Here is a 26,540-nt window from a genome sequence, read left to right as displayed (position 1 = left end):
TCCCTTTCGTAATTGGGTGGTCCAAATGGTTTAATTTTGCCTTGTATCTATTTTCACTTCAGAAATATGCGAATTAGCTTTATTAATAAAGTTACAAGGGTCAATAAAGCTGCGATAGTCGCGAAAGATGCAACTTTATGTGTCACCATTTTGCCTTCGTTTCTTGAATTTTATCCCCGTCAACCGGGCTAAAATTTTCCATATGAACAGAGGTCAAAATCCGTCCTGGTAACTGAGACAGCTCGTAAATCGGGCTCATGTGAAGAGGCCCTTAATCACCTTTTTCCGGCAATTTGGTGGTTAATTTTTTGCACTTATGCAGCTGGATGGGTTACGTTACCTCTAGGAGTAGCATTGATTTTTTCGTCGGATATTGTGCTCGGAAGAGAAAATTAATGCTGGCCCGCTTAGCCGGGCTGGCCCGGTTAACGCGATTACATGGAAAATTTTCAGCCCGGCTAGCCGAGATCCCGGCATCGCGATACCGAGATCTCGGCTAACCGGGCTGGCCCGGTTGTCATGTAATCGCGAAGTTAATTTTTGTTGCGTTTAACAGACGTGCCGAGATCTCGGCAAACCGAGCCAGCCCGGCTAGCCGGGCCAGCTCGGCTCATGTAATCAGGCCCTAAATGTACAATTATTTAGCCTGCGAGCAGGCTCTCTATTTGGGGGCAACGTGAATATTGAACTGCTGGAACGCCGAAGGCGCGAGTTGGCGAGCGAAGCGAGCCGCTGGGCGAGCGAAGCGAGCCAGCGGTTTTATTCTGCAGACAATTTTCACGCCTGGTACATGGTAGTGGTAGAAATCGCAGGTTATTTATACGGCGCAACAGGGGACTGGGTGCAATCCTTAAACTGACCAGAATGCAACGCGCCTTAAAAAGAGATGGCTGCTGAACTCAGTAGAGTGGGTACGTGAACGGTTACAAGTCACGGTCTCCTTCGCATCCGTAGTTTGGTCTCGTCACGAAGTAGACTGGGTTAGGTTCCAAAAACCAAGAAACTGAGAGCTCTACTCAAGTACCTTAAGTTAGCTCTTATTGCGGAGCTGAACATCTCTATGTGTTTACTTGCCTGCGGAGATGTTTCAGCAAACCCAGGCCCGCCAACTACGATTACGGAAAATGTGGACACGTTTAAACTTCCCGCTAAAGGCCTTCGTTTTGGACAATGGAATGTCAACTACCTAACAAAGACCAAGTTCGAAGAGATCAAAATGCGCCTGCTAAGCCCGGAAAATCGGAAAAACCTTGACATTTTGGTGATTACCGAAACGTTTTTTTCAAGTAATACACCAGAGCAACTATATAATATTCCTGGCTTCGATTTACATCGAAAGGACCGACAAACTGGCAAGGGCGGTGGTATCGCAATTTATACAAACACCGATCTTAACATCAAGCATCGTACCGACCTGGAGGAGCCTGATCTAGAAGTCCTTTGGCTGGAAGTCTTTCCGTTTAAATCCAAAAAACCTCTTCTCATGGCCGGGGTTTATCGTCCCCCGAGCGTCAAGGCTGACTATGACCGTAAACTCGCCGATAACATCGAGCGTGCTTATCTGTTGAATATGGAAACAATCTTGACAGGAGACTTTAATTTGGATCATTCCAAAAAAGATTTTAATAGACATCGCCTGGCCAAGGATTTGAAAGATTCTAAATTTGTCCAAGTTGTGTCTTTTGTTACACGCCCCATCAGTAATTCTTGTCTGGATCACATATGGAGCAATAAACCTGAACGGATTGTAAACATCAAATGTTCTGAAATTTGCATTTCAGATCACCTTCCAGTTCTGGCTGTTCGCTTGTACAAACATTGTTCTCCAGACAATACAAAGGAACACAAGTATATCACCTATCGAAATCTCAAATCACTGGACCATGCAAAGTTTATTAAAACACTCGAGGAGACCCCATGGGATATTGCCTTTCTCTTTGATGAAATTGATGACATTGTAAACGCTTGGTATTGTCTCTTCAACGAAGCAGTAAATGCAAACGTGCCGCTGAAACAAAAACGTGTCAGGTACGATACAAAGCCAAAATGGTTATCACCCGGAATTCTAAAATTGATGAAAGAACGCGACCGTCTACTCAAAAAAGCCAAACGCTCTAACTCCCACGATGATTGGTTAGCTTTGAAGCGCACAAAAAACAAAGTCACGGAGGCTATTAGAACAGGCAAGAAAAACTTCTTCTATGAATCTTTCAGAGAAAACCGTGGAGACTCAAAAAAGATCTGGTCCGTGCTCAAGGATCTATCTGGCCAGAAAAACCCTGGGGGTGTGCCTTATTTAGAGGAGAACGGGTCCATTCAAATACGTGATGAAACTGAAATAGCCGAGGTATTAAATAAGCACTTCAAGAGTTTAGCGGAGAAACTCGCTGACAAAACTGTGGGGCAGTTTGCTCCAACAATGCTGCGAGCTTTTGTCAATGATCGCAAAGTTCCTGTTTCTAAGTTAGCATTTCCTCCTACAACCCCAAGTCAGACCCTCCGGTTGATAGAGGCTATTCCGTCAGGTAAAGCAACTGGCGTGGACGGTGTGAGTGCTCGGTTACTGAAGATTGCAGCGCCTGCAATAGCACCATCACTTGCCAAACTTATAAACACTTGCATTGCTAGTGGAACATTTCCAACTGCTTGGAAAGAGGCCAAGGTGATGCCCTTACATAAAGGAAATAGTAAGACTGACAAGAATAACTACAGACCGATTTCGGTTCTTCCCGTCCTCTCAAAAATCTTTGAAAGGCACTTGCACAACTCTCTGTATGCCTTTCTCAGGGAAAACAACCTTCTATATCAACTGCAATCCGCCTTCAGGAAACACCACTCAACGGAGACAGCTCTAATCAACATCATCGACCGTATGCTGTTCAATCTCGATGACAACCGCATTAACGGCTTGGTTCTGGCTGACTTTCAAAAGGCTTTCGATCTTGTTAACCACGACATCCTGTTTGAAAAGCTGCGTATCTATGGTCTGGATGAATGCAGCCTTGCCCTTATGCGCTCGTTCCTTCAAAATCGCAGGCAGCGCACGGTCATCCGCGGTAGTGCACAGTAATCAGTCTTCGTCCCAGGCTCTCACACATGGTGTACCACAGGGATCCGTACTCTCTCCACTACTCTTCCTGGTATTCATAAACGATCTTTCCGAGGGAGTGTCACAACCAACCACAGTCGACATCTTTGCGGATGATACAACTATGAGCTCATCCTCGCCATACACTGATACTTCTGGTCTATGCTCCAGGCTCTGTGAGAGCACCCGTGAGCTTGAGGACTGGACTAGAAATAACCGTTTCAAACTAAATATCGAGAAGACGAAGTCTATGTTTGTAACTGGGAGTAGGCTACGCACTAAGATCGGTAGTACCGGTGTCGACGAGATGAAAGTCTGTACCAGCAGCGGGGAAGCCTTAGACAATACCACAAGCCACAAGCTTCTTGGAGTCCATGTTGATCAAGACCTAAGTTTCAATGAACATGTCGATCACTTATGTAAGAAACTAGCAAAGCGTTTAGGTGTTCTTAGGTCAATCAGACATTATCTTCCTCTAAACGAGCGCATACTCTTCTACAATGCAACTATTAAGCCTATATTTCTGTACGGCGGAGCAGTCTGGAGTTCAACATCTAAAAGTAACATAAGAAGAATTTTTCGTCTCCAGAAAAGGGCTGCCCGTGTTATCCTAGGCGTTAAAACAAGAGATGAACGTACTGTAAGTTTATTTAAGAGACTAGACTGGTTGCCCTTTTATGATGAAATCACTGTTAATAAGCTATGCTTAATTTACAAATGCCTAAATGGACAATGCCCAGAGTATTTAAGGAACAGACTTGTAAGTGTCAATGACATGTCCACCAGAACCTCGCGCTATGGTGATATTACTTTACGCTGTCCTCGGTATAACCGTGAAACGGAAGGTGGAAGAACTTTTCTTGTTTCAGCCACTAAATGTTGGAACTCTTTGCCTATATATATTAGAACTAGCACTAGCATTAAGGCTTTTAAACATAATTATAGTAATTTTATTAAGGAAGGTTATGCCGACTTAGATAGCTTTCCCATGTCATAATTTTTAATTTTTATACTGTCACACCCAAATTACTGTTTGTATTTTTATCTAGTTTTTATCTATTTTATCTGTTTTCATTTTTTATTGATATTATATTTGTAGTAGTATTAACTTTTATTCTAGGGGAGGGCCACAGGTTTTTCAGTTTTTAACTGTAATGTGTAACCCTCATTAAATAAAGTTGTTATTATTATTATTATTATTATAGGCGTACATCTTTATAATGTTGGAGTGAGGTAAGCTTATTACTCCGTTTCTATGATTTACACTCGTCAGTCTGATCACAGGGAGGGTTCTGTCAGCCATCAAACAAGTAAGCTTATTAAGGACGTTCTAATTCGCGCCAAAATTTTCTACTCGATTGATTTTTTTTTATTTTTACTGCAGCCAGATAAAGAGTTACTTGTGTCAGAAATGCAAAAAAAAAAAGTTGGAATCACCACCTTCGTTTCAGATCTTTCAGAGATATAGCGTGTGAGAAACTACCCTGATTTTTGAATTGGCGCACGTAATTCAGCAGTGTTTACAAGGCTTGTAGTTAAACATATCATAGTTCTACTAACTATGAAAATAGACCCTTCCACGGTTTCTGCCGCCATCTTGGTTGGGGGGCAAACACGGCAGAATTTACAGTAAATGTATGGGAAAAGCGAGGAGTTCGATGACCAATAACATAAAGAAAATTAACATTCTGCAATTCCTATGAATTTCCAGGTAAAGATACCTAGCAAAAGATTTTATTGATGAGATTTGAAGGACACAGCTACGCTGGGAAGCGAGATATTGCATTTTTAGTTTTTTCATACAAATGCTTATATTTTTCCGCACAAATGGCGACTCAGATTTCAGACAAATGTATGTAAAAATGAAAAAAAATATTTGCGGCTTTCCTTGCGAGACTACATTCCCCAAATTTGATCAATAGACAAATTTTCCTGTGTTTGCCTCCCAACCAAGATGGCAGCAGAAACCGTGGAAGGGTCTATATCGAAAATGAATAAACGGAGGCAAACGATCTTAGTCGCATTTTGTAGAAGGGCATCTGTTACGTTAATCATACCTTGTGTTGATATCGTTTTTGTGAGACTTTACTCTGAAAAAAAGGCATTTAAAACTGTCGTACGGCAAAATGAAAATCTCAAAACGCGAAATTCAAACGTCAGTGCGACAATAAAAACAAACTCCCACTCCAAAGTTTTTTTTTTTCATTTTTTTCGCAAAACGTAGATCTATATTAATTAACAAAAGTAATCTGTTAAGAAAAAAGTAGGGCTCACCCACCATTTAAGAAAGCAAACTGCAAGCGAAGTTAGCGGAACAGCCACCCACTCTATGTGCTTAGAAAGTTTTTTCAGCACGTGGGCTCAATGTATGGCATGACATGATGTTGCAACATGAATTACTTGCACATGTAGTGAGGATGTGCATGCATAAACAATTAGAGCGAACGTCCTTAAGATAACATACATATTGGTAGCCTAGTTTTAAGTTCCGAAAGTACTGGAAAGTAGCAACCCTCACTCAGGGACCCTCGTCAGAATCAGGTCTCTTTACACGACCCTAAGCTGGCAACTAGCCCGGGTCTGCTTGGCAAGTTAAGTGTAAAAAAAAATGTTTACATGAACTCGAGTTGCCTGGTTGTATCAAAGTTCTGTTCTGTACCACAATGCTGACCCAAGTCAGCTTGTTGTCACCAAAAACTGGAAATGGTAGCTATAAAGAAAAAAAAAATACCACTTTTTTAACAAATCTTTGTCTCACTGAACGGTAGTGGTTTATAAAGAAAGGAGAAAGCAAACAAATGTGGCTATTTTGTCAAAATGTCACCCTGGGCTGGCTTTTCGTGGACTATTTACATGGTTGACTAGACTGGTCAACACACATCGCAAAAAGGGTTACTTGGCAATGCAATTACTTTTTTAATTACTTCAAATAATAATATAGTCAAATTAATTAATTAATTGTATATAATTATTAATTGAAATAAGGCTTGTATAAAGCAAACATTAGGGCAGCTTGTATGTTAAAGTTTGTTGTACTGGTTAATCGATTATTTCCAATTGTTTCTGTAAGTAAAGTTCTGTTTAAGATCGTTTTGGAACGTTAAAGTACACATGATCTTCAGGAGCTTCACAGTGGTGAAATTTCATACAGTAGTTAGGCAATCAAGCCAGTTCAAGTAGGCAGCGACATGAAGCATTGCTTGTAAAATGTCATTGCAAAGGAATCAGTGACCATAATCAGTGGAATGGCGGATTGATGGAATGGCACTAATTTTCACACTGGTTTTCTTGCGGTTAGCTTCACCTCACTTTGCTTGTACGTGGTTAGCTTTTATTTCTTGGTTAGGGCAACATTTACATGTAGTATTGTCCTAATCAACAAAAAAAAAAGAAAGCAAGCCATGGGGGTGAAGCTAACTGCAAGCAAACCAGGGTGAAGCTAAACACAAGCAACAGGGGTGAAGCTAGCCACTGGCAAACTAATGCCATTCTGTCATAACTACCATTCCGCAGAACAGGTTCACCTATTACAAGGGCCTTATCCATATACATCTCTATTGTAAAAAAAAAAAAAAGAATCAAAGGCAAACTAAAAACAAAAATAGAACAAAAACAAACTACAGTCAACTCTCTCTTAACGGACACCTCTATAAGACGGACACCTCTTTAAGATGGACACCTGGTGTTGGCCCCGTCCCTGTCGTTTTTCAGTCATTTTACTGCAACTAAACTCCCTATAAGACGGACACCTCTCTAACACGGACAGTTGGAGCCGTTCCCGACGGTGTCCGTTTTAGAGAGAGTTGCCTGTAAACATCTTTATTATTATGTCTTGATTTATCCTATTCTTTGATTTTGTTTCCAATTTCATGTTAGACTGAACAGGATTAGAAACACTCCTGACTCCATTTACTCAGAAATGGGTAACAAACAGAGTGGTAGAAGACGGGAAAGTCAATTGGTACGTCCACAATTTGCATCATCCATCAATCCTTTACTTCCACCAGAAGCTATTGTCAGACTCACTGACTGCTTGAACAGACTACCTATTGCTCTTGACAAAAGTGTTCGGGATGAAGTGATACGTCGTGTAGAACTGAAAGAGACAGAGGATGCCCCAGAAATTCTACTTAGGAAAGGCCAAGAGGCATCTGGAATTCATGTGCTGGTGTCAGGGAATGTAACTGTTTTCAGTGAAAACCAGAAGTTTGTCTTGAGGGAAATTCAAGTGGGTGATTGCTTTGGGGAGGTTTCTGTGCTGTATAATATGAAGTGCACAGCTGATGTGTGGTCATCTAACAGGTACATAATTATGTGCATGTCGGTTCTAGTCGTAGGCTCATTGGTCTCTAGGTTTAATCCTTCTGGCAGCATTTCATCAGGTTTCCCTAACTGAGGTGAAGTTACTTATTTGTTGAAGGTTGTGAAAATTGTTATCCGTCCTACCCAATTTTCCAGGATAAATGAGCAAAGTTTGAAAAGTCTGCCTGACATTTTATATTAAGAACAAAACCTTGTGCATGTGTATAACCCTGAAAACTTTCCTCTTCAACAGATTAATTGCACTAAGTCTGTGTCCGAGCCAAGTGGCCCATACAGCCAGAGCTTTTCCCGGTTTCTCTAGCATTAAGCGACTAGGAGTATTGCTACCCCCCCCCCCCCCCCCCCCCCCCGATGGGTTGCTAGTCCATCGCAGCCCTGGTTACCCCCCAGCAGTAAATTCGCCGGTACCCATTCATACTCCTGGGTAGAAAAAGGCACTATTAAAAGAGTAAAGTTTCTTGCCCAAGAACATAGCGCAGCGCCCCAGCCAGGCCTCATACCTCGACTCAGAGTCGAGCGCGCTATCCATTAGACCACCATGCCTCCCATGGATACATTGCGCTAGTACAGTAATTTTAATAAAACTACAATTGTATAAAATAAATATGCCTTAATTTGGCAAGTCACTTTTCAATGTCATGCATGACAATGGCAATAGTAACAAATTTTAAAATATTTTTAAAATGTGTTGTACAATTACCGGTATTATATTTTAACAAGGTGTGTGATATTACTTCTGAAGACCTCTGATGCTCGCCAGCTGCTCACGTTTCCCAGTGAGATAACTCTACTGCAGTGGTTTCAACAAAGGTTGGTGAAAATACTGTGTTAACTTCATACAGAATTGTTCTGCAGCAATTTCAAGTTACCTTATTTATTGTTACTTATTTTTGTGGGAACTTAATTTCGTGAAAATGGAACAGGCATATTTCGTAGGACTTTAATTAAGTGATTTGGCCAAAAAATACATTAAATATAAAACTAAATTTCGCGAAAAATTGTCAAAATTTACTTGTCTGCATTAACAAACAGTAAGTCTTCTTTTCCACAGCAATAGTTTCCAATGACACTGAACAAAACCATAAAACATTTAATGAAACTTAAAAAATTTGGACGCTGTTCCTTTGTAACAAAGTAGAGCGAGTTTGAAGACTGAACCAAGATAATCATGTACTAGGAAACTCACTATAACGTTTAATCAATAATAATATAGAACGGTATTAAACTTTGCGTCGTTATTTTCGCGATCGAACGTTTTTGTCACGGGTCTTTAATTTTGCTTTTTTTTTTCGAGAATCACTAAAATTAAGTTCCGCGAAAATAAGTAACAATAAGGAATTGTCATTTCTTCTTTCTTTTTTAACATGTTTTGTATTACCCCATCTAAGTTGTGTGGAGACTGAAGCCACAGTGACCTTATGGTTAGTGTCCTGGACCCTGGATTGAGCAGTCGGTTCAAGTCCTGCCTGGGGTCACTGCATTGTGTTCTTGGGAAAGACACTTCACTATAATTATAGTGCCTCTCACCACCCAGGTCAGGGTTAGTACGGGTCATGGAAAACCAGGAAAGTCATGGAATTTTAAAATTTCATTTTCCAGGCCTGGAAAGTCATGGAATTTAAGTGTGGATCATGGAAAGTCATGGAAAATTGTATTGATTGTACAAAAAAACACTTATTAATAATTAAATTTGTGAAGAAAAGGGTAAGAAGGTTCCAGAAATCAAGATAATTTTTGAAAATCCAGGAAAAATGGTAAAATTTAGGTCATAAAAAACTTTGAAAGTCATGGAAAAGGTCATGGGAAGTCATGGAATTTCAAAAGCTCAAAAGAGTATGAACCCCGCAGGTGTACATGTATATGTTGTGGTTTAATTTTTTCTTTGGTTTAAAATTTTTCAAACCAGTTTGATTTTTATTTTTCATTGTCTTATGTTCATTAACATAATCTGAAACAAAGGGAAATAAAAATCAAACTGGTTTGAAAAATTTTAAACCAAAGAAAAAATTAAACCACAACATATACATGTAAATGGGTACCAGCAAACTGTCTAAGTAATGCTTGGCATAACTCGTATCTGTGATGGACTAGCATCCCATCTAAGGGGAAGAAGAAATACTCACTCAGTGCTACAGAAACCAAAATAAGCTCTGGCCTGATGTGCCTCCACTGGCTCAAAATCAGACTTAAACTTACCTATCTGAATTCAGGGTTAGTATGTGAAATATTTTATTTCTTGTTAACACTGCCAGAAATTTGATGTGGCCAAATTCAAAATATTATTTTTCATAGCTTCTGTTCCCAGGCTAATAAGTACTGATAAAGCACTTGAATTATGTTGACAGACATTCAATCAAAGTTTATGCTCCATGGTCTGAAACATTTAAGATTCTGTAATTTGCAGCATTAATTCAGGGCACTTTCTTCTTCTTCTTGATTATCATTTTCTTTAGTCTGCTCAATTAATCACGCACTTGTCATTTGCTGGATGGGATGCTTAAGTTTGTTTACTGTATGGTTAACTATAGCTTCAGTGTCAGTGACTGCAATAAAGAAAAGTTGTTCTGTCAGTAGCAGATGTTATAAATGATATTTCCTCCAATGTTTTCAATGTCAATTGAAGGAGATACCTTGACACCAGTAAACTGTTTGACAATCAACAGTTGTCAAAGGAGATTGCTATAGATGTGTTTCAAAAGGTTGGTAGACACACATCGTAACTACACTGTGTTTGCCATAGTTACTCAGGGACGGCGGGGCTGGGGGGGGGGGGGGGGGGGGCTTTAGCCCCCCAGAATTTCCGAAAAAATAAAGACTTACTAAGAGAAGAGTCTTTTTAGCCCCCCCCCCCCCACTTCAAGTCACTAGTCAGCCCCCCCACTTGGAAAAATGCTCCGCCGTCCCTGTTACTATTGATCCCAGATGTCTGAGTTGAAATGACACGATTATAATAATTATAAAATTTACTGTTTTCGTTTTCTTAGTCCCCAGTGGTACACAGCTGGAGAAAAGAGTCTTTGGCATTTGTGGTCACCACCATAAAGCCAGGTCAGTTAATTAAAAATTATGTTTTTTAAAAATATAGAATGATATAATGCAGTCGGTATTCTTAGCTTTCTCTGGTGAATGGAGAAGCAAATTTTAATATAATGTTATTATTTATTTCACACCTTTTTAGTCATAAACTACCGTATTCATTCAATTAAGCGCCCAACCTCGAATAAGCGCCCACTAGCTTTGACTAAGCGCCCACCCTGAAGGTAGGAAAAGTTAATACATGTAAGTGCCCAGCCTCGAATAAGCCATCTACTCTGCTGGGATATCCTCTGATTCTTTACTAAATGATGGTAAAATTGGCCAACTACTTTGATAATAAAGCTGTATGCCTACTGTTACAATTGTACTTCAAAACTTTCTGAACACCAAACTACATGTAATAATTCAGTTTTTCCATAGAAATGCCATGTCAGGGAAAACTATTATCTTTACTTTTAATTAATTGTAATTTTTTGCAGCAATTATTGTACTGTATCCTACTGACAGCATTATTTTCAAAGAAGGATGGAAGGGACAAGAAATGAATTGTTTGTTCTAGTTCATGGACAGTAAGTTATATTTAAATTATACAATAAACAATTGATAAATGTAAGTTTGAGAACTAACTTGTATGTACACACAAATAGCTAGCCTTACCAACATTGGTTAGAGGTGCACAAAATTATCTACCAGGGGATGTTCCCCCGGGTCATATGCAGGAAAAATCCAGGTCATATATAATCAGTGTTTTACTTTGGTAGGATTAACTTCAAATCCCATATTTCTTCAAATAAGCACTCAACAGGGTAAGAGAAGGGCCCATTGTCAAATGCACACCACCCCCCCCCCTCCCCAACCCACTCCTCCCTTTTTTAAATCCACCCCTCTCCTTTAATTAGCAGTCAGTATGAATGTATGAATTGCTCAATGATCAAGTTATTTGCTCTGTATGTAGGGTGAAGTTCTCAACTGGAAATCAGGAGCTTGCTACATTTGATGCTGGAGACAGAGGGTTCTCTTTTGGAGAGGAAGGTACCAGTGGAAATTATTGATATAACTAGTGGTAACCACAGGTTAGAAAGTGCGGGCCTCAACAAACTTTTGTTTTCGGATTCTAATCGTTCTTTGTGGAGGGAAAATTTTTTTAACTTCCCAGTGTTTGAACGATGCATTTTCGGATCCTTTTGCATTAACCGTTCATGGTGGAAGATTACGGATTGATAATTGACAAATCACTGGACAAAAGTTATGCGTCACGCGAGGAATGCATGATTTAATCGAGCACGCGGTGCAATTAAGATGTGATTTTCCTCTGTCGGTGAACTCGCTATGTTGTCAGTGTTGTAAGGAATTTTTCGAGATTAAATAACTGTTGTTGGAATCATTCGTTTTGCTCTGGTTTTACTTTATCTGTGATACAATCACAGCAAATCTTCTCAAAACTAACGCCTGAACAACGTCTGCAAAACGTAATGTTTCTTCCATGTGACAAAAGCCTCGATCTTATGTGACAAACTGTTGACATTGACACATTTTTCGCATTCTTATCGTCTTGATGAACAGATTTTCAACTTCCGGTGTTTCGACAAACTGTTGTGATTGACACATTTTTCGCATTGTGATCGTTCTTGGTGGAAGAACAAAATTTTCAACTTCCGCTTTGCAGCTAGTCTTCTATTAACGTGGCGCGCACGCACGCGGTCACTGTCAAGATTTTAGGGTTGCGGGCCTCTCTTGGGCCCGCAAATATATAACATGCACCTTTTATTTGCTGTGTAGCTTTTTAAGAAAGGTCCAATGTTGTGAAAAGGTGCCTTTAACTAGCTAAACACCCATCAGCAGGCTTTTTCTTTTCATAGTCAATGATATTATTAACATTATTATTTAATACATTAATTTTTGAAGCTGAAGCATTAGATGCATAATTTATATGTGTTTCAGACCACCATTGGATAATCAGCCATAATACCATGCCCACCTTATGATATTATTTTTGTTGTGCAGGTTTCTTTACTGGAACTGAGAGGAGATCCACCGTCAGGTTAGGACAGATGCAATGAAAGAGCATTATTTTAATGGTGATACATGTATCTCTAATAATTTATAATTGGTGCTTGAAGGATTAACAATCTTTCCCAGTTTCAGCGATAAACTACTTGGTGATCTCGAGTGAATGTTACAGTTAGTCTACAGTATTACTCTGCTATTGTATTTTGATATTTTTTTACATATTCTACTCTGAAAACCTTATCATACATCAACATATACCAGCGTATTTTTTGCACCCTGGCAATACTTGTTCCATGATGGTACCTGCCCCTCCTAACAAATTCAGGTTCTCTCAGGGTTAGATAAACTGACCTGTAAGCATTTTAGTGGAGGGAGAGGGGGGTCTGAATACTTAAACCAGATGTGATTATTGGATCCATATTATTATTGTGACTGTAATTGGATTCAAGCTCAAGCTCTATTTTAGATCAGGTATCTTGCACACTCTATTTAAATACCGTGGAGGTTCACCTCACCTCACGTCACCCACCCACCCCCCCCCCCCCACCCTCCCTAAACATGTAAATGGTAAAGTGACCATTAATAAATGAGTGCATGCCTATTAGTAAAGCCACCTGCGTTGCTAACACAATAAAGATCACCTGCCATTGTTTTCTGTAGACTTTGTTAGCAGACTCTGGGTTTCACCACTTTCAACTACCATCTGATAAAAACCTAGAGCTTGTAGTACAATTATAGGTATATAATGTACATACATGTACTCCACAGGGCAGCTGGGCCATGCCAGGTTATTATGCTACGAGAGGAAAACTTCCATGATGCTGTTAGTCAGGTTTGTATATTATTTTCATTTATTGAACACTTTGCACTTCATGTAATTATACACAGTGTTATCTTTAGGGAAAGTAAGTGCTAGACACAGATCTACAAACACGTACAAATTGTTTTATACAACTTTGTAATCTTGCAGCTTTTTTGCTAAAGATTTTGATTTTATGAGCAGAAAATACATGGATCTTTTTGTATCAAAACATTGTTATGTAATTCTTTTTAATTACAGTAACTTGACATTGTTTAAATCAGTAATTATATAAATTGGATTGAGTGGAGTACAGTTCAGGGAAAAATTGCACAATTTATAGTGATGAGCAAAATCACTTGACCTTTGAGTTGCATGATCATGATCATTGTGTCAATTCCTTGACAAAAAAAAAATAATAGGTTTGCAGAGAACCAATCATAAACAAGAATTTTTTTGTAAATAATAAAGATGGTAGATTTTAAGCTTGGTGATAAATAGTGAAGAAATTATTCTACATGACACGAGCGTGGAACAAAGAAAAAAATCTGAGTCCCCGACGGGAATGGAACCCATGGCCTCCCAGATACCGGTTGGGCGCTCTAACCAACTGAGCTACGCGAGACTCGCTGTGAGCTAGGCCATTTACTAGGTTGATAAGTGACACGCGTCCTGCGTACTGCTATGATCAGCAATGTCGAAATCATCAAATTTGTAGTAAATAATAAAGATGGTAGATTTTAAGCTCGGTGATAAATAGTGAAGAAATTATTCTACATGACACAAGCGTGGGACAAAGAAAAAAATCTGAGTCCCCGACGGGAAATGAACCCATGGCCTCCCAGATACCAGTTGGGCGCTCTAACCAAGAACTTTTTTATTACTATTATTAGCATGCACTTACAGATTAAGTTGCTAGAGATCATTAACTACAACAACAACAACAACAACAACAACAACACATTCTTATTACAAATTACATTGCACAGTTTACAACAGAGGCAACATTGCTCCAAGAGCTAAGTGTCAAGTGGAAACAACAGGTCAATCAGAGAGATGGAAGGCTGTACTCAAAGTATGGAGGAGCCTTGGATTTGGAGGTTTGACCGTCTTTTTATCTTGTGGATATTGAATAACAATCAATCTGTTAAACTTGTGTTTTGCTAAAGATGATGCAAGTCCACTGAATTGTAGTGCGAGCACATGAGTTCATTAAAAAAAGAAAACAGACTGGTTGGATGATCAAAAAATGTCAACATAAATGGAATTATTTTTACATTTTTACGGGTTTAAAGCACATTTTTATTTATTTTGAGTACTTTGTGGTGATTTTGGGTGGTTTTCTGGCATTTTGGAAAAATTTTGAAATCCAAGATGGCGGATCCAAGATGGCGGCTGTTTTGACATCAAGATGTAATTGTCACGTAATGTGACGTCACAATCCCACGTGACGTAAACCAAAAGAAAGAGTTTCGGACATACAATACAAGTTTCATGGTGATTGCTTAAATATTCTGGAAGTTACATAGGGGGGCTTCCGAAGCCCCCGCCCCCCGGTCTGAGAAGGTCCAAAAAAAACCCGGTCTGAATAGGGTTAAGAAATGACACCCATTAAAATGACAGGGAACGCGCATTTTAGCTTCGTAACAAAGCAGTAATTAATGTTATATAATGTTCCATTATTTTTTGTTTTCTTTATTAAGATTTTGAGGATGACCTTGAAGCAGGTGAGTAATAACATAAGAAATGTAACAAAGAATCCCTCATCCCGTATGTCCCTTATCCCTCAGCGCACATATCCCACATCCTTTATCCCTCATCCCACATCCTGTATGCCTCATCCCACATCGAAGCCCACATCATTTATCCCTCGTCCCACATCCTTTATCCCTCATCCTGAACCCCATATAGTATCTCATCCCGTATCCCTCATGCTACATCCCTCATCCCTTAGCCCACATCCCTCATCCCATATCCCTCACCCCTTATCCCTCATCCCATATATCCCATACGCCAGATCCGCCATCCCTTATCTCACATTCCTCATCCCATATCCTGTATCTTTCACCTCTCATCCATCATTTCTCATCCTTCATGCCTCATCTTATTCTCCTTAAATCCCTCATCCCCTTTTCCTCTTCCTTCACCCCGCATCCCTCCTGCAAAATCCCTCATCTCACACCCAGCACTCCTCACCTTTTAATTCTCCATTTGTTATCTTCCATGCTTCATCCTTCCTCGCTTCTTAAAACCTGTTTCCTTTTTATTTGAGCCACGTACATGTATGTCAGTTTTCTCTAAGTGCAGTATCATAATCATCACTCAAGTCATGCGATTTTCTTGATAGACAGAAGAATTCAAAGCGTGTCCACCAGGATTCCTGTACATTCTTGCTCTGTCCATGGTTATCAAGGAAGTGCAAGCTGATGATGTCATGTTGTCAACCAGACAGTACCAAGAAAGTTTGTCTACTTTTTTCTTATTATTGGTGTTCTGTGAGTGGTTCACTTGTTTTGGAATGGCAGATGCAATGCAAGCAGCATTAAACAAGAAAACAGCTCTCGACATCATTCCCAGGATCTCTACACCCCGTCCCCTAAGAGGAGGTTGTAAGCGACGTCATAAAATCCTCATTTTAAGCAACTCAACACATGGAATGGCAGATGCAATGAGAGCAGCATTAAACAAAAGAATAGCTCTCAACCTTGTTCCATGGGTCTCAGTACACCCCGTCTTCTAAGAAGCAAAACCCTGTGAAATACAGCTCATGGACTGAAAATATTTGGTTGTGTTTTGTTTGCAAATTCAACAACACCTTTTACTTCCAGTCTTAATCCCCATCTGATTGACAGGAAAATAGATTTGTTACAAATGTATGCTGAATCGTGTTCGGATATAATTAAATAAATGATCAGGTTGTAAGCGACATTATAAAATCCTCATTATAATATAAGCAGCTCAACACAAGTAAACATCTTAGACATTGGCAAGTTCTCCGGGGTGGATCTAAGGGGAGGGTGCAGGGGGTGTGCAACACCCCCCCCCCCCCCCCCAACCCCTCCCTGAGATGACTTGCAGCTTTCTAATACAACTGGTATTCTGCAAAAAAAAACTATGTGGTTTAGTGGTGCACCCCTCTTAATAAAAGAAAAATCCTGGATACGGCCCTGGTTCTTTACTGATTCATGTATTTTGCTTTCGGTCTCAAGGTGGTACCCTGTTTGTAGTCCTACAAGGAAGTGCAGAAGTCATGGAAGATAATACGCCCACATCTCTCATAGTGGATCTTAAACAAGTATTTTGTAAGTAACTTACATTAAGAAGCAAGCAATGACACATTTAATCAACCGGGGAAAAATGCCTGAAAAAAATTTCAGGGCTTTGAACACCGGGTTCAAATCCGTGACCTCCACGATACCGGTGCGATGCTCCACCAACTTTTACTATGAAGCGACTGGTAGCCAAGTGATTTTTGTGGGTTCTATTTTTCCCATGAAGGAATAGATGACAGAATAAATGAAATGATGCCGCCGTGCTAAACAATTTCATCAATTCTGTCTTACTTACATTCGCCATAAGAGAACGTTTCGCTAGAAATCTTCAAATGATTAACCGATAATACCATACTTCTGTTAAAATCCGAGGAAAATAATACTAGAATTCTTAAATCCAGTTATATAGATATGTAGCTCTGTAGGTAGGTTGAGGATGACTTTAAAGCAGGTGAGTAATAGCATAAGAAATGTCAAGTAGAAACTGTATGAAGAAAGATCAGTGTTAATCAGCCTGTGGCACCCTCATCCGGAATCGTTCATACTACATCCCTCATCCTTTATCCCTCATGAATCCCTCACCCCTCATTTCATATCCCTCATCCCACATATCCTTCATGCCACATCCTGTATCCCTTCATCCCACATCCCCCATCCTTTATCCCTCATTCACTTATTCAAAGTTCTTTTCACCCCCTGTAGGGAAGAATGATAGCATGCCTGACCGGGGCTGGGTGAAGGCAACAGAATTGTGCGTGGCAGCCTTCTTCCCTGAGGAGGCAGTGAGAGAAGCAGAGAACACATTCCCGGATGTTGTGTTGCCAAGACCCTAAGCGAATACGCCTTTGTTTCAACCGATATCGACAGCGTTCTTCATCGCCCGACTGCCCGGCTCCTGGTGGTGTGGAACATAGGCCCGGCTTTCCATCGCGCTCGGATTCCACCAGTGTTGGTGACAGCCACAGAATAGAAATCCAAGAAGATCAGATTTTATAGTGAGTGGGTTATCAACCCCCCTCCTGCTCACCCCAAACCTGTAGGACCCGTCCAGCTGTCCTTACGAGTACCGTCTTCGTGTCCGTAGCCTTCTAATTGTAAAGAACAGGAAGATGCGGTTCTACATGTATATCACTGATAACTCGGTTCAGTGCTGTTTCTATCGTGGTTCCACGTCTCCTCTACGTTATGCAATTCTGAGTGCCCGGCGGGAATCAAACCTTAGTGTTGTAGGTTAATCGATGCAAGCCAGAAACATTAGAACCTGTTTGTCGAGAAGCCTTGTCTCTTCTTCGTTGCTGTTTCCTAAATCTGCTTCGCGACAATATGGTAAAAATGGATTTTGAGGACCAAGAACATTAAAGTACAACTGCAGCTGCGCTTTGTGTTCCACTTTTCTAAAGAACTCAAACTGGAACATTTTATGCAGTTTAAAATTTCTTTTCTTATTGCACTACTGTTTTGGTAAAAACAAATGTTATTGTTGTTAAATAAAGTGTGTAATGGGTTGTCGTCGTTGTCATTCTTGTTGGAAAATAAGCCGCGAAGCCGAGAAGCAGAATAAGAGCAAAAAAAGACAAAAAGTTAAGAACAAATTTACGTTTGAGGCATGTAGCTGTGGTCGGAATCTCGGTGCAGTTACGGTGTCCAATGTTTACCTGTGAAAGCCTAAAAAGTCCTCTTGTTTCCCTCACTCATCGTTCTTTGCGCGGCCCCAGCTAACCGAACACCTGGAACTGGCATGGCTGGGCCACAGTGTCTTTTAGGCATTCAAATGCAAGATGGCGGACACACTGCGATTTTAGCGCCTGAAAGACCGTAAGGGCTGGGTCCGTGAAAGAAAAATACAAATTTAAATGAATCGCGCACTTATGAACGCGACTGTGCGTCGTTAAAATCAATTAGGCGTAACAGTTACCCATTTATACTCGTGAGCGGAGAGGCACTATGTGGTAGTCTTGGCCAATTCAAGACTAACACATGATCATGATATTAAATGGTACCGGAAAACGCTTGTTGCCGCACCGCTTTGCTCGATTCGGAGTCTAACGTGATAAGCATTAAGCCGGCGAGCCACCTTTTCCCGTTTTTCCCCATTGGTGGCCATTGATTGACTCGATCAACAAATTGCCGCTCAATCTACCCAATGTGCTTTGGATCTTGGCGAGTCTTGTAATTGATTGACTATCCTTTTAAAAACGTTATTCATCGTTAACATAAACAGAAGTCTTCTAGAAAAATGTACTGCAGGAGGCAGTCAAATTGCTGGCAGAACTTGCTTTTCAATTTTAAGTTTTCCATATCTGAGTGGTCGCTTATCAGAGCGTCAACTGGAAATTAAAACATCCGGATAATTATCTCGGTGAAAACCTGCAGCGTAATTCAAGAAAAAATTGCCATGTTTTTAGCATTTATAATAGCCATTTAAAAGCGCTGCGTCACTAACACAGTTCTAAACACAGTCACATTTCTCATGGTCGATGTAATTCATGGCATAACTAGGCTACAGAACATTATCATTCAGTTGATTATTTCCTTTATTCCCATCACGAGTCGCCTGGCAGTCTTTTGCCATCGTAAAGAGAAATTTAAAGTTGATCGGTAAACGTGACATTCACAGAAAACCTTTTACCGTCTTGTGCTGCGTGATTAGAAATTCGATATCTTGAAAGAATGCGGTAAACTAGATGTTTCGTTTTTCAATTGTAATGCTTATAAAAAAAACTACTTTTCCTGATTGTACTCACTAAATTTACACTAGTAATGATTTCGCTATTCAATCGTTTATTCATTACGAAAATCTTCATCCGTTCTAAATTAGACTTTCTGGGAGATACATAAAATTCCACTTATAAGCCCTGGGTTTATACTACTTCATAAGGGGTTTTGGATGGGCCAATAAACAGGAGGGCTTATATCTGGGGGATGAGAGCTTAAAAGCAGAATAAAAAAACATGTCACAATGTGAATGAGCTTTAGCAGCATTGATCTAAATTATTTTTCATTAACTGGTTTTGAATTTAACTTTAAAATCTCATTATTAATTAATTTCATTTCAAATATATTATGAATGATGTACTAGGAGGGGGGGACTTATCTCTGGGGGGGGGGGGGCATATCATGGGATTTATAATCCATCAAAGATTTTTAAGCGTATGAGTGGTCTAAACACTTCATGTGATGTAACCAAAACTGGGGAATATCAGATGATATAAGACGTGAATAACCGTGATACTACAAGGCGGGAGGGAGAATGACACAGGATATATAAGAAGCTATTAGACGAGTCCTTTTTTTATGGCGGAAGGCAGGGACGGGGTGGGGTAGTTGAAGCAGTCTAAATGTTTACTACTAGCAGCAAAGAAGTTTCTTTTTTCAAGTTATCAAGTAAATGTCCGCGAAATTATCAAACGCCTTTCTAACGAGTTTGAGTCACGGAAATCTTTTATAGCTTTTTATAAAAATCCGATCATCCCTCGCTGTACGCTGCCAAACTAAAATGATATTTGACACTTATCCTACTTGTGATTGAACATGGAGAAAATAGAAAGATCGTCGGTTACTAGTAGTTAAAAGGAAAATTACTGAGGGCCTGAGCTGGGTGGAGCATATTCCCAACAATATTCCCTTGTGTTAAGAATGTACCATGTTCCCTAAAAGTATTTCTTCGATTTTGGTGTTCCCTGTTCCCTAAAATACGCTTTCGTTACCCAGTTCCCAGCATTATTTTCCTTTTGTTCCCATGTTTCTAAAACGTTTATGGCCATGTTCCCTTGTTCCGTGAAACCCCCGAGGGAGCCTCATTATTTTGTCAACTATTCTGGAAAATAAATAATTTCGATCGTATTTCCGGCTGTCGTTTCTATCCGCTGAAAATGAGAAATTTAAAAGCAGAGGCCGATACAATTGCAACGTAGAATGAGTTTAGATTTTGTGTACTTTACTTCGGATAACCAAACCAGCCTTCTCCACATTGGAAGGCGTGTTTTCAATTTGCAGTATTTGCGTAACACTGGAAATACGTAAAATTACTTAGATTAAGTGTAAAATTAAAGATAAAATAAACTATAACTGAGAAATAGACAGAATCCAGATCCCCGGCGAAAGAGGTTTGACTGGAAACGACTCATACGATGCCCGGAGCGTGTCTGCTATAACAAGAGTTGACTGAAGCGAGTGTTCGTAATAGCGGGGTGCCCTTAAGGCGAGAGTTGACTGTCTGCTGTAACTACGATTGGGAAATATCCATATTGAGTTATTTTGGCCTATAAATTCAAAGGAAATATATTCATATTCATTCAAATCGCAATAAGTTTAGTACCACGTTTCAAGCATTTTGGGGACAAAAATAAAACGAAAAATTATTGCAGATCAAAATTTGCGCTGCTCATAAAGAGTTCCTCAAGGTCTTTTCTGATTCCCAGTCTAAGTCAATTTTGTGACACTGTAAACTACTCAAAGAAGCCAAAGAAATAAGAGAAATTATGTAACTAACTGAGCTTGTTGTAGTACCAAACAACAATAGAACAGGAAACTGGACTTTTTACACGATCTTAAAAGACAATCACCAAAATCTGACCTAATTTTTTTTATATTTACTTGTCATTTGACACTGCCTTTATATTAAGTGGTTTGTATTTAATATATATTATCTAGATAGTGTTTTATATTAACCGTTTGGACTCTGTTTCAATGCTCTGTATAAAAATAATAGTATTGACTAGCATCAAAGGCATGCTGAAATTATGCATGCAAAGGGCTGTGCATAGCTGTTACTTTTTTTTAGGGATTGCACGCCTTTCATGCTAGCCAATAACATTTTCATTATTGTCTGCCGATAGCAAACTGGATACAAACTGTTTACAAACATAAAGTTCTGTAGTTTTTTTTTTTCTTAGACATTTTCACAATCCAGCAATTGCAATTCCTTTCCTGTCATACTCATTACTTTCTAGAGTCTTCAGCATAAATTCTGCCACATCTGCACATGTGATCTTGTTTGTTGTTCCAGTGTTACATTGCCCTTCTTCAACCTTATAGTTCCCGGTCTGTTCACCTGAAAAAGTTGCAAGTCATGTCAGTCTCTTAAGAAGCCTTCTTTCTCTACACAGTCAAGCTTTCTATTTGTTGTGGTTTACAGCAATATGTGACTCCTGAAGTTCAAAATTCAACTAATTATTGCGTTTTCCCTGCAGCCAACTGAATCATAATTATGACGACAGCAAAAAAGCCATAAAAAACAGAAACAAACAAAATGGATCAAAATCTACCAGTCACAACTGAAGGACGTGACCTTTTAACCCAGTTGAAGTGAACTTCTGTTTCCCAAGAGGTCCGCTAAGATGATTGACAGCAGTAAAAAGTGTATACCATTTGTTGAGGATTGAATTTTTAGAGTTCGCATACCACTGAAAATGGCAATAAAACCAATTAAGTTGCAATAAATAAGGCTAATCGCAGGTTCACAGTTTATTTGAAATAGTTGCTGCTGTCCTTAATTGTGCAGCACCGGTCAAAGAGCAATATAAGAAGCTGGAAACATCTCATTGCAGGTGCTGGGTCTTATTGAAAGCACTGACAACAGCATTTTTGTCCCCAGAGCCGCTTGTCCCTCTTAGCTGGCTGAGGCTGGGGCACAAGGAACAAGTGGCTCTTGGGACACATGACTTTGATTTGCTGGAATTGAACAAATGGAATTTCAAGACTAGCCTATCAAATCAACCGTTCTAAACTCTCGTATAACAAAGGGATTTTAAAATGTTTTATTTGATTGGTTGTTCCTTGTATTTATTTCATTTCATTCACCCACCAGAGAGCAATAGAAGAAGCTGGTGCTGGGTCTTATTGAAGGCACTGACAGCAGCATTTTTGTCCCCAGAGCCGCTTGTCCCTCTTAGCCGGCTGAGGCTGGGGCACAAAAAACCAAGTGGCTCTGGGGCCACATGATTTGATTTGTCATGTGTCTCCAGATCCTAGAGCCACTTGTTTCTCGTGCTCCAGGCTCAGCCGGCTAAGAGAGACACGAAGCTCTGGGGATTAGAATGTGACAGCGGGTCTACATACCCACTAGTAGCCGACATGGTCTAACAATTGTGTAATTCAATGCCTGTGGGTCACTGTTTTTCAGCATTTTTTCCATGGTTGCCATATCCTTGATCACTCCATTAAGAAACAGTGGCTTTATAACCCATTCTAGAAACCAGTAATTGTTTGGCCCTGGCTGAGTACACCATGATGTTACAGTCACTAGCCGAGTGATTTTGTGCCTAAATGAGGAAGTAATAAAATAATAAAATAATAATAATGAGTGAAGTATTCTTTTTTTAATTGCAGAACATAGAGTTACAGCACAAATAAGAAAACTGTGAACACTTTGATTTAACTTGGACATGAAACTTTTTTGTACAAAACCATCAAATGACCTGACAGCTCAATCTGCAGGGCACAGTTACAAAACAAATTGACTGCGATGGAGCCAAAATATCTTCCAATGGAAGTATAACAAATGTGTTTATGGTTTTCAGATTTGCACAACAACCCTAAAATTTTAAACAGAGATAAAAAAATAACTCCAGTTTGAGCAGAGCAATGTCGCCAATGGTGGTCCAAGAAAAGAATGCTTGGACACTAGAGACAAATTCACAATTTTAACATTTATTTAACTTTAGCACATGCTTTTAGCCGGGATTTGTAAGTGGTGGCACTCAAACTCTTACTGTCATGTGGGGCTCAAGACACCACCCTCCTTACATGGTCTGGGGCACGCTCCCTTAAAAACATTTTGCAAATTTTAAGTATCTTTGTTGTATTTTCAGCAGTTTCCATTTGCATATTTATTTAAAAGTTTTCAATTCTACTTACCGTATTTACTCAAATAAGCGCCGCCCCCGAATAGGCGCCGCTTTCGAATAAGTGCCGCGTTTGGGACAAAAAAGTTAATAAGCGCTGCCCCCGAATAAGCACCACAGTCCCGATGCGGTGTTTATTCGAGGAATTCCGTTTAACTTAAAACAGCACTACAAAGCAACTCTAAAACAATCTTGGACGTTTCTTTCCATCAAAAACGATGTTTTGCAGTTCAAAGTGATTGTTTTGCCGCTCGCCCACTAGGTTTTCTATCCAATTCTAACAATATGTAGTTCTGTAAATGATGTGAAGGTCGCGAGCTTTGCCAGGACAGCTAGCGGTACTTCTCTCTTCAGCAAGAGACGAAAACTGTCAATCAAAAGACACTCTTTTCAATTACTGTAAAAGATTAGATTCTTTGTGGCATCCAAATTTTAAATAAGCACCTCCCTCAAATAAGCACCGCCCTCGAATAAGCGGGAAAAATTTAATAAGCACCGCGGTGCTTATTCGAGTAAATACGGTACTTAATAATAACTCTCAAGCTATGTAATTCAACAATCAAGATGTGAAGTAGTACTTGTATAATAATGTTCTTCAAAAATTAGACATCTACACAGGATACTCAATGAGCCATCTGGCTAAAAACCAAGTTAAACACATTGCTCACCTACTCATTGCCTCTGTGATGGCATTCATGGACTCCGAGTAGAAAGTGGTTGGATTAAAAATGTTTGCATAAACTCCTAAACTGGACAGCACAGCATCTTTTCCATCAAGAGCAGCAGCAAAACTCTCCACGTCACAAGCATCTCCCTTCACTAACACTAAATTCTCATGTCTGTTGAAATGAGAATGTTGAAATAAGAATAAGAGCGAATGTCTGCCATTCACTGTTGTTCATTTCTTGTAACACAGAATGAAATAAAATAGGTATCCAAGAAATGTTAAAGAGAACTTTATGAACACTTAAACATAAGTTCTACAAACGGTAACGGCAAAATATCCAGCTCTTTACAAGTGAGGTAACTTAAATTTAAACTGAGCGAGGAATTATTATTTTTTTGTTTATTTAAGCTTACAAAAAAAAATATTTAAAAAAATAAAAGCAATATATTTATTTAAAAAAAATAAAAATAGTTTTGGATAGGAGGGTCTATTTAATACAAAGACAGGGTAAATTTGTTTTTTTTTTTCTAATTAAAATGACGACCAACTTTTTGGAATTGGCTACTGCTTTAAAATACGATGTTGACAAAACCTGGATCGGATCGGACAGGATTGGATCGGATCGCGGATCGGATCGCCGATCGGATCGCGGATCGGATCACGGATCGGATCACGGACTGGATCACGAAAAATAAAAAAAAATAAATAAAAAATAAAAATAAATAGAAAATGAATTAAAACAAAATAAAAAAAATAAAATAAAATAAAAATAAAAAAAATACCGGTAAAATAAAAAAAATAAATAAATAAAATAAATAAATAAAAATAAATAAACAAATAAATGGTTGTTAGTATAGAACGGCGTAGTATATGAATTTTCTTGCCCCAATCGAGACAATGAAACGTACAAAGCCGAAGAAGTCAACGGAGCTTGTGGGAAAAAATTGAAGGGCCTGTTAAATTACTGATTTCATAAAAAAGAAAGAAAGAACATAAAAAAAGCCCACTAACTCGGGGTATTTTCAGTTGGTCACCCATCCAAGTACTAAGCCTGCCCAACAGGGCTTAACTTCAGCGATTGGACAAGAACCGTTGCTTTCCATATGGTATCAGAAAGAGCACGTAAATCAGCTAATAAAGGTTACGATCAGTTTTAGCAGGAAAGTGCCAAATTTTCCAAAAGATCTATATTAACCAGGCATTACTTTTATAACCCTCTCTTATAACCTTCTGTCTCATCTGACACTGATACCACAAGGAAAGCATTGGTTTGCGTCTGATAGCCGAAGTTAAGCCCTGTTGCGCGGGGTAAGTACTTGGATGGGTGACCAGCTGAAAATATATCTTGTTGTGGGATTTTCATTTTCTTTCTTTCTTTTTCTTACGCAATCGGTAACTTTTCAGGCCCTTCTTTTTATTTTCCAACGGCTCCGTTGAATTGTTCGGCTTTGTACGTTTCATTGTCTCGATAGGGGCAAGGATGTCCGAAGGGCAGTCACACTGTGCAGTCACGTTTATAGCTTCTCCTTGAAATCCTCAAAGCCTGGCTCCAGATTGACCTCGAAGGATTAATTATAAGAAGATTAAGAAGATGTGGGTGCCCTTTTTTGTGGGATACATTTACTGTTTGTCTGTTTGTTTCTTTGCCCAGTTCTACGTAATCAGAAGTCCAGAGATCATATAAGTCGTAAACGACATTGTGGCCTCAGTTGTGTGTGAAATAAAGAAAAAATATAATAGGTTCCAGATACCGCTGTGTGCAGGTCTAGAAAGTGATAATTTGTTATTTTAATTAAGTTCATAGCAATAAATTAATAAAGCAATTAAAAAAAGAAAAAAAAAAAAAACAGAAAAAAATCTTGTTACGCCGATTCTTGTTACGCCATTCCACGTTCATCCGATAACTAACAACCATTTATTTGTTTATTTATTTGTTTATATCTATTTATTTATTTTATTGTATTTTTTATTTTATTTTTATTATTTTTTTATTTTTCATGATCCGGTCCGTGATCCGATCTGTGATCCGATCCGTGATCCCATCCGCGATCCGATCCGATTCAGGTTTTGTCAACGCCGTTTAAAATATTTAGGAGCAGGTGGCTACTTGATAAAAAGTTATTTTACACCCTTGATAAGACAAGCTTGACTGGTTACAGTCGCTTTCTTTTGGAGGCATTGAACCGAACTTATTACTTTGACTGATTTTGAACACACTCAAGTTTAGCTGTACGCTAGCATGCAAAGGCATTTCCAGGTTTCAGGAGACGAAAAACCCAAATGCTCTTGCAGGCCGCTAGCTCACTGCGTGAGGTTTAGTGAAACTAAATGATCACTCACTGAGTTGTCAGTTTCTCAGGCGTTCTCACTACAGCCGTCACATGATGTCCTTTTTCCAGTGCTTGTTTTACCACCTCGTTTCCTGTCCGACCTGTAGCTCCAAACACAACAAGTTTGAGCTTTTTGGAAGGACTGCCGTCTCCCGGTGCCGCCGCCATGT

General features: G+C 39.4%; 2 protein-coding genes and 1 pseudogene across 3 annotated transcripts in view; 2 read left to right on the top strand and 1 right to left on the bottom strand.

Annotated features, from left to right (window-relative positions):
- The window catches only part of LOC144640148 (uncharacterized), a 199,738-nt gene extending 181,705 nt beyond the window's left edge, over positions 1 to 18,033 (top strand). Inside the window, exon 15 of the transcript XR_013568293.1 lies at positions 17,787 to 18,033. The gene's annotated coding sequence lies outside the window, so the exon portion shown is untranslated. The remainder of the gene's footprint in view (positions 1 to 17,786) is intronic.
- Positions 1 to 26,540, bottom strand: part of LOC144640164 (flavin reductase (NADPH)-like) — a 136,172-nt gene extending 109,632 nt beyond the window's left edge. The window contains exons 1-4 of the mRNA XM_078499382.1: positions 26,381 to 26,540; positions 24,042 to 24,212; positions 22,589 to 22,791; positions 21,408 to 21,581 (exon numbers count right to left, since the gene is read on the bottom strand). Of these exons, the coding sequence (XP_078355508.1) occupies positions 21,430 to 21,581; positions 22,589 to 22,791; positions 24,042 to 24,212; positions 26,381 to 26,538 (684 nt within the window). The 5' untranslated portion in view covers positions 26,539 to 26,540 and the 3' untranslated portion in view covers positions 21,408 to 21,429. The remainder of the gene's footprint in view (positions 1 to 21,407; positions 21,582 to 22,588; positions 22,792 to 24,041; positions 24,213 to 26,380) is intronic.
- LOC144640147 (uncharacterized) lies at positions 4,298 to 18,033 on the top strand (annotated as a pseudogene). Its single transcript, XR_013568292.1, has 14 exons — positions 4,298 to 4,321; positions 6,965 to 7,390; positions 8,132 to 8,221; positions 10,035 to 10,110; positions 10,396 to 10,459; positions 10,927 to 11,016; positions 11,403 to 11,479; positions 12,452 to 12,488; positions 13,226 to 13,289; positions 14,246 to 14,356; positions 14,960 to 14,983; positions 15,604 to 15,718; positions 16,466 to 16,558; positions 17,231 to 18,033. The product of XR_013568292.1 is annotated as an uncharacterized LOC144640147 (transcript).

Source organism: Oculina patagonica, unplaced genomic scaffold, assembly GCF_052425735.1.
Source record: "Oculina patagonica isolate OP01 unplaced genomic scaffold, crgOcupat unplaced2, whole genome shotgun sequence".
Classification (NCBI taxonomy): domain Eukaryota; kingdom Metazoa; phylum Cnidaria; class Anthozoa; order Scleractinia; family Oculinidae; genus Oculina; species Oculina patagonica.
Note: the sequence above shows the minus strand (reverse complement) of the source record. Positions and strands in the feature narration are given on the sequence as shown.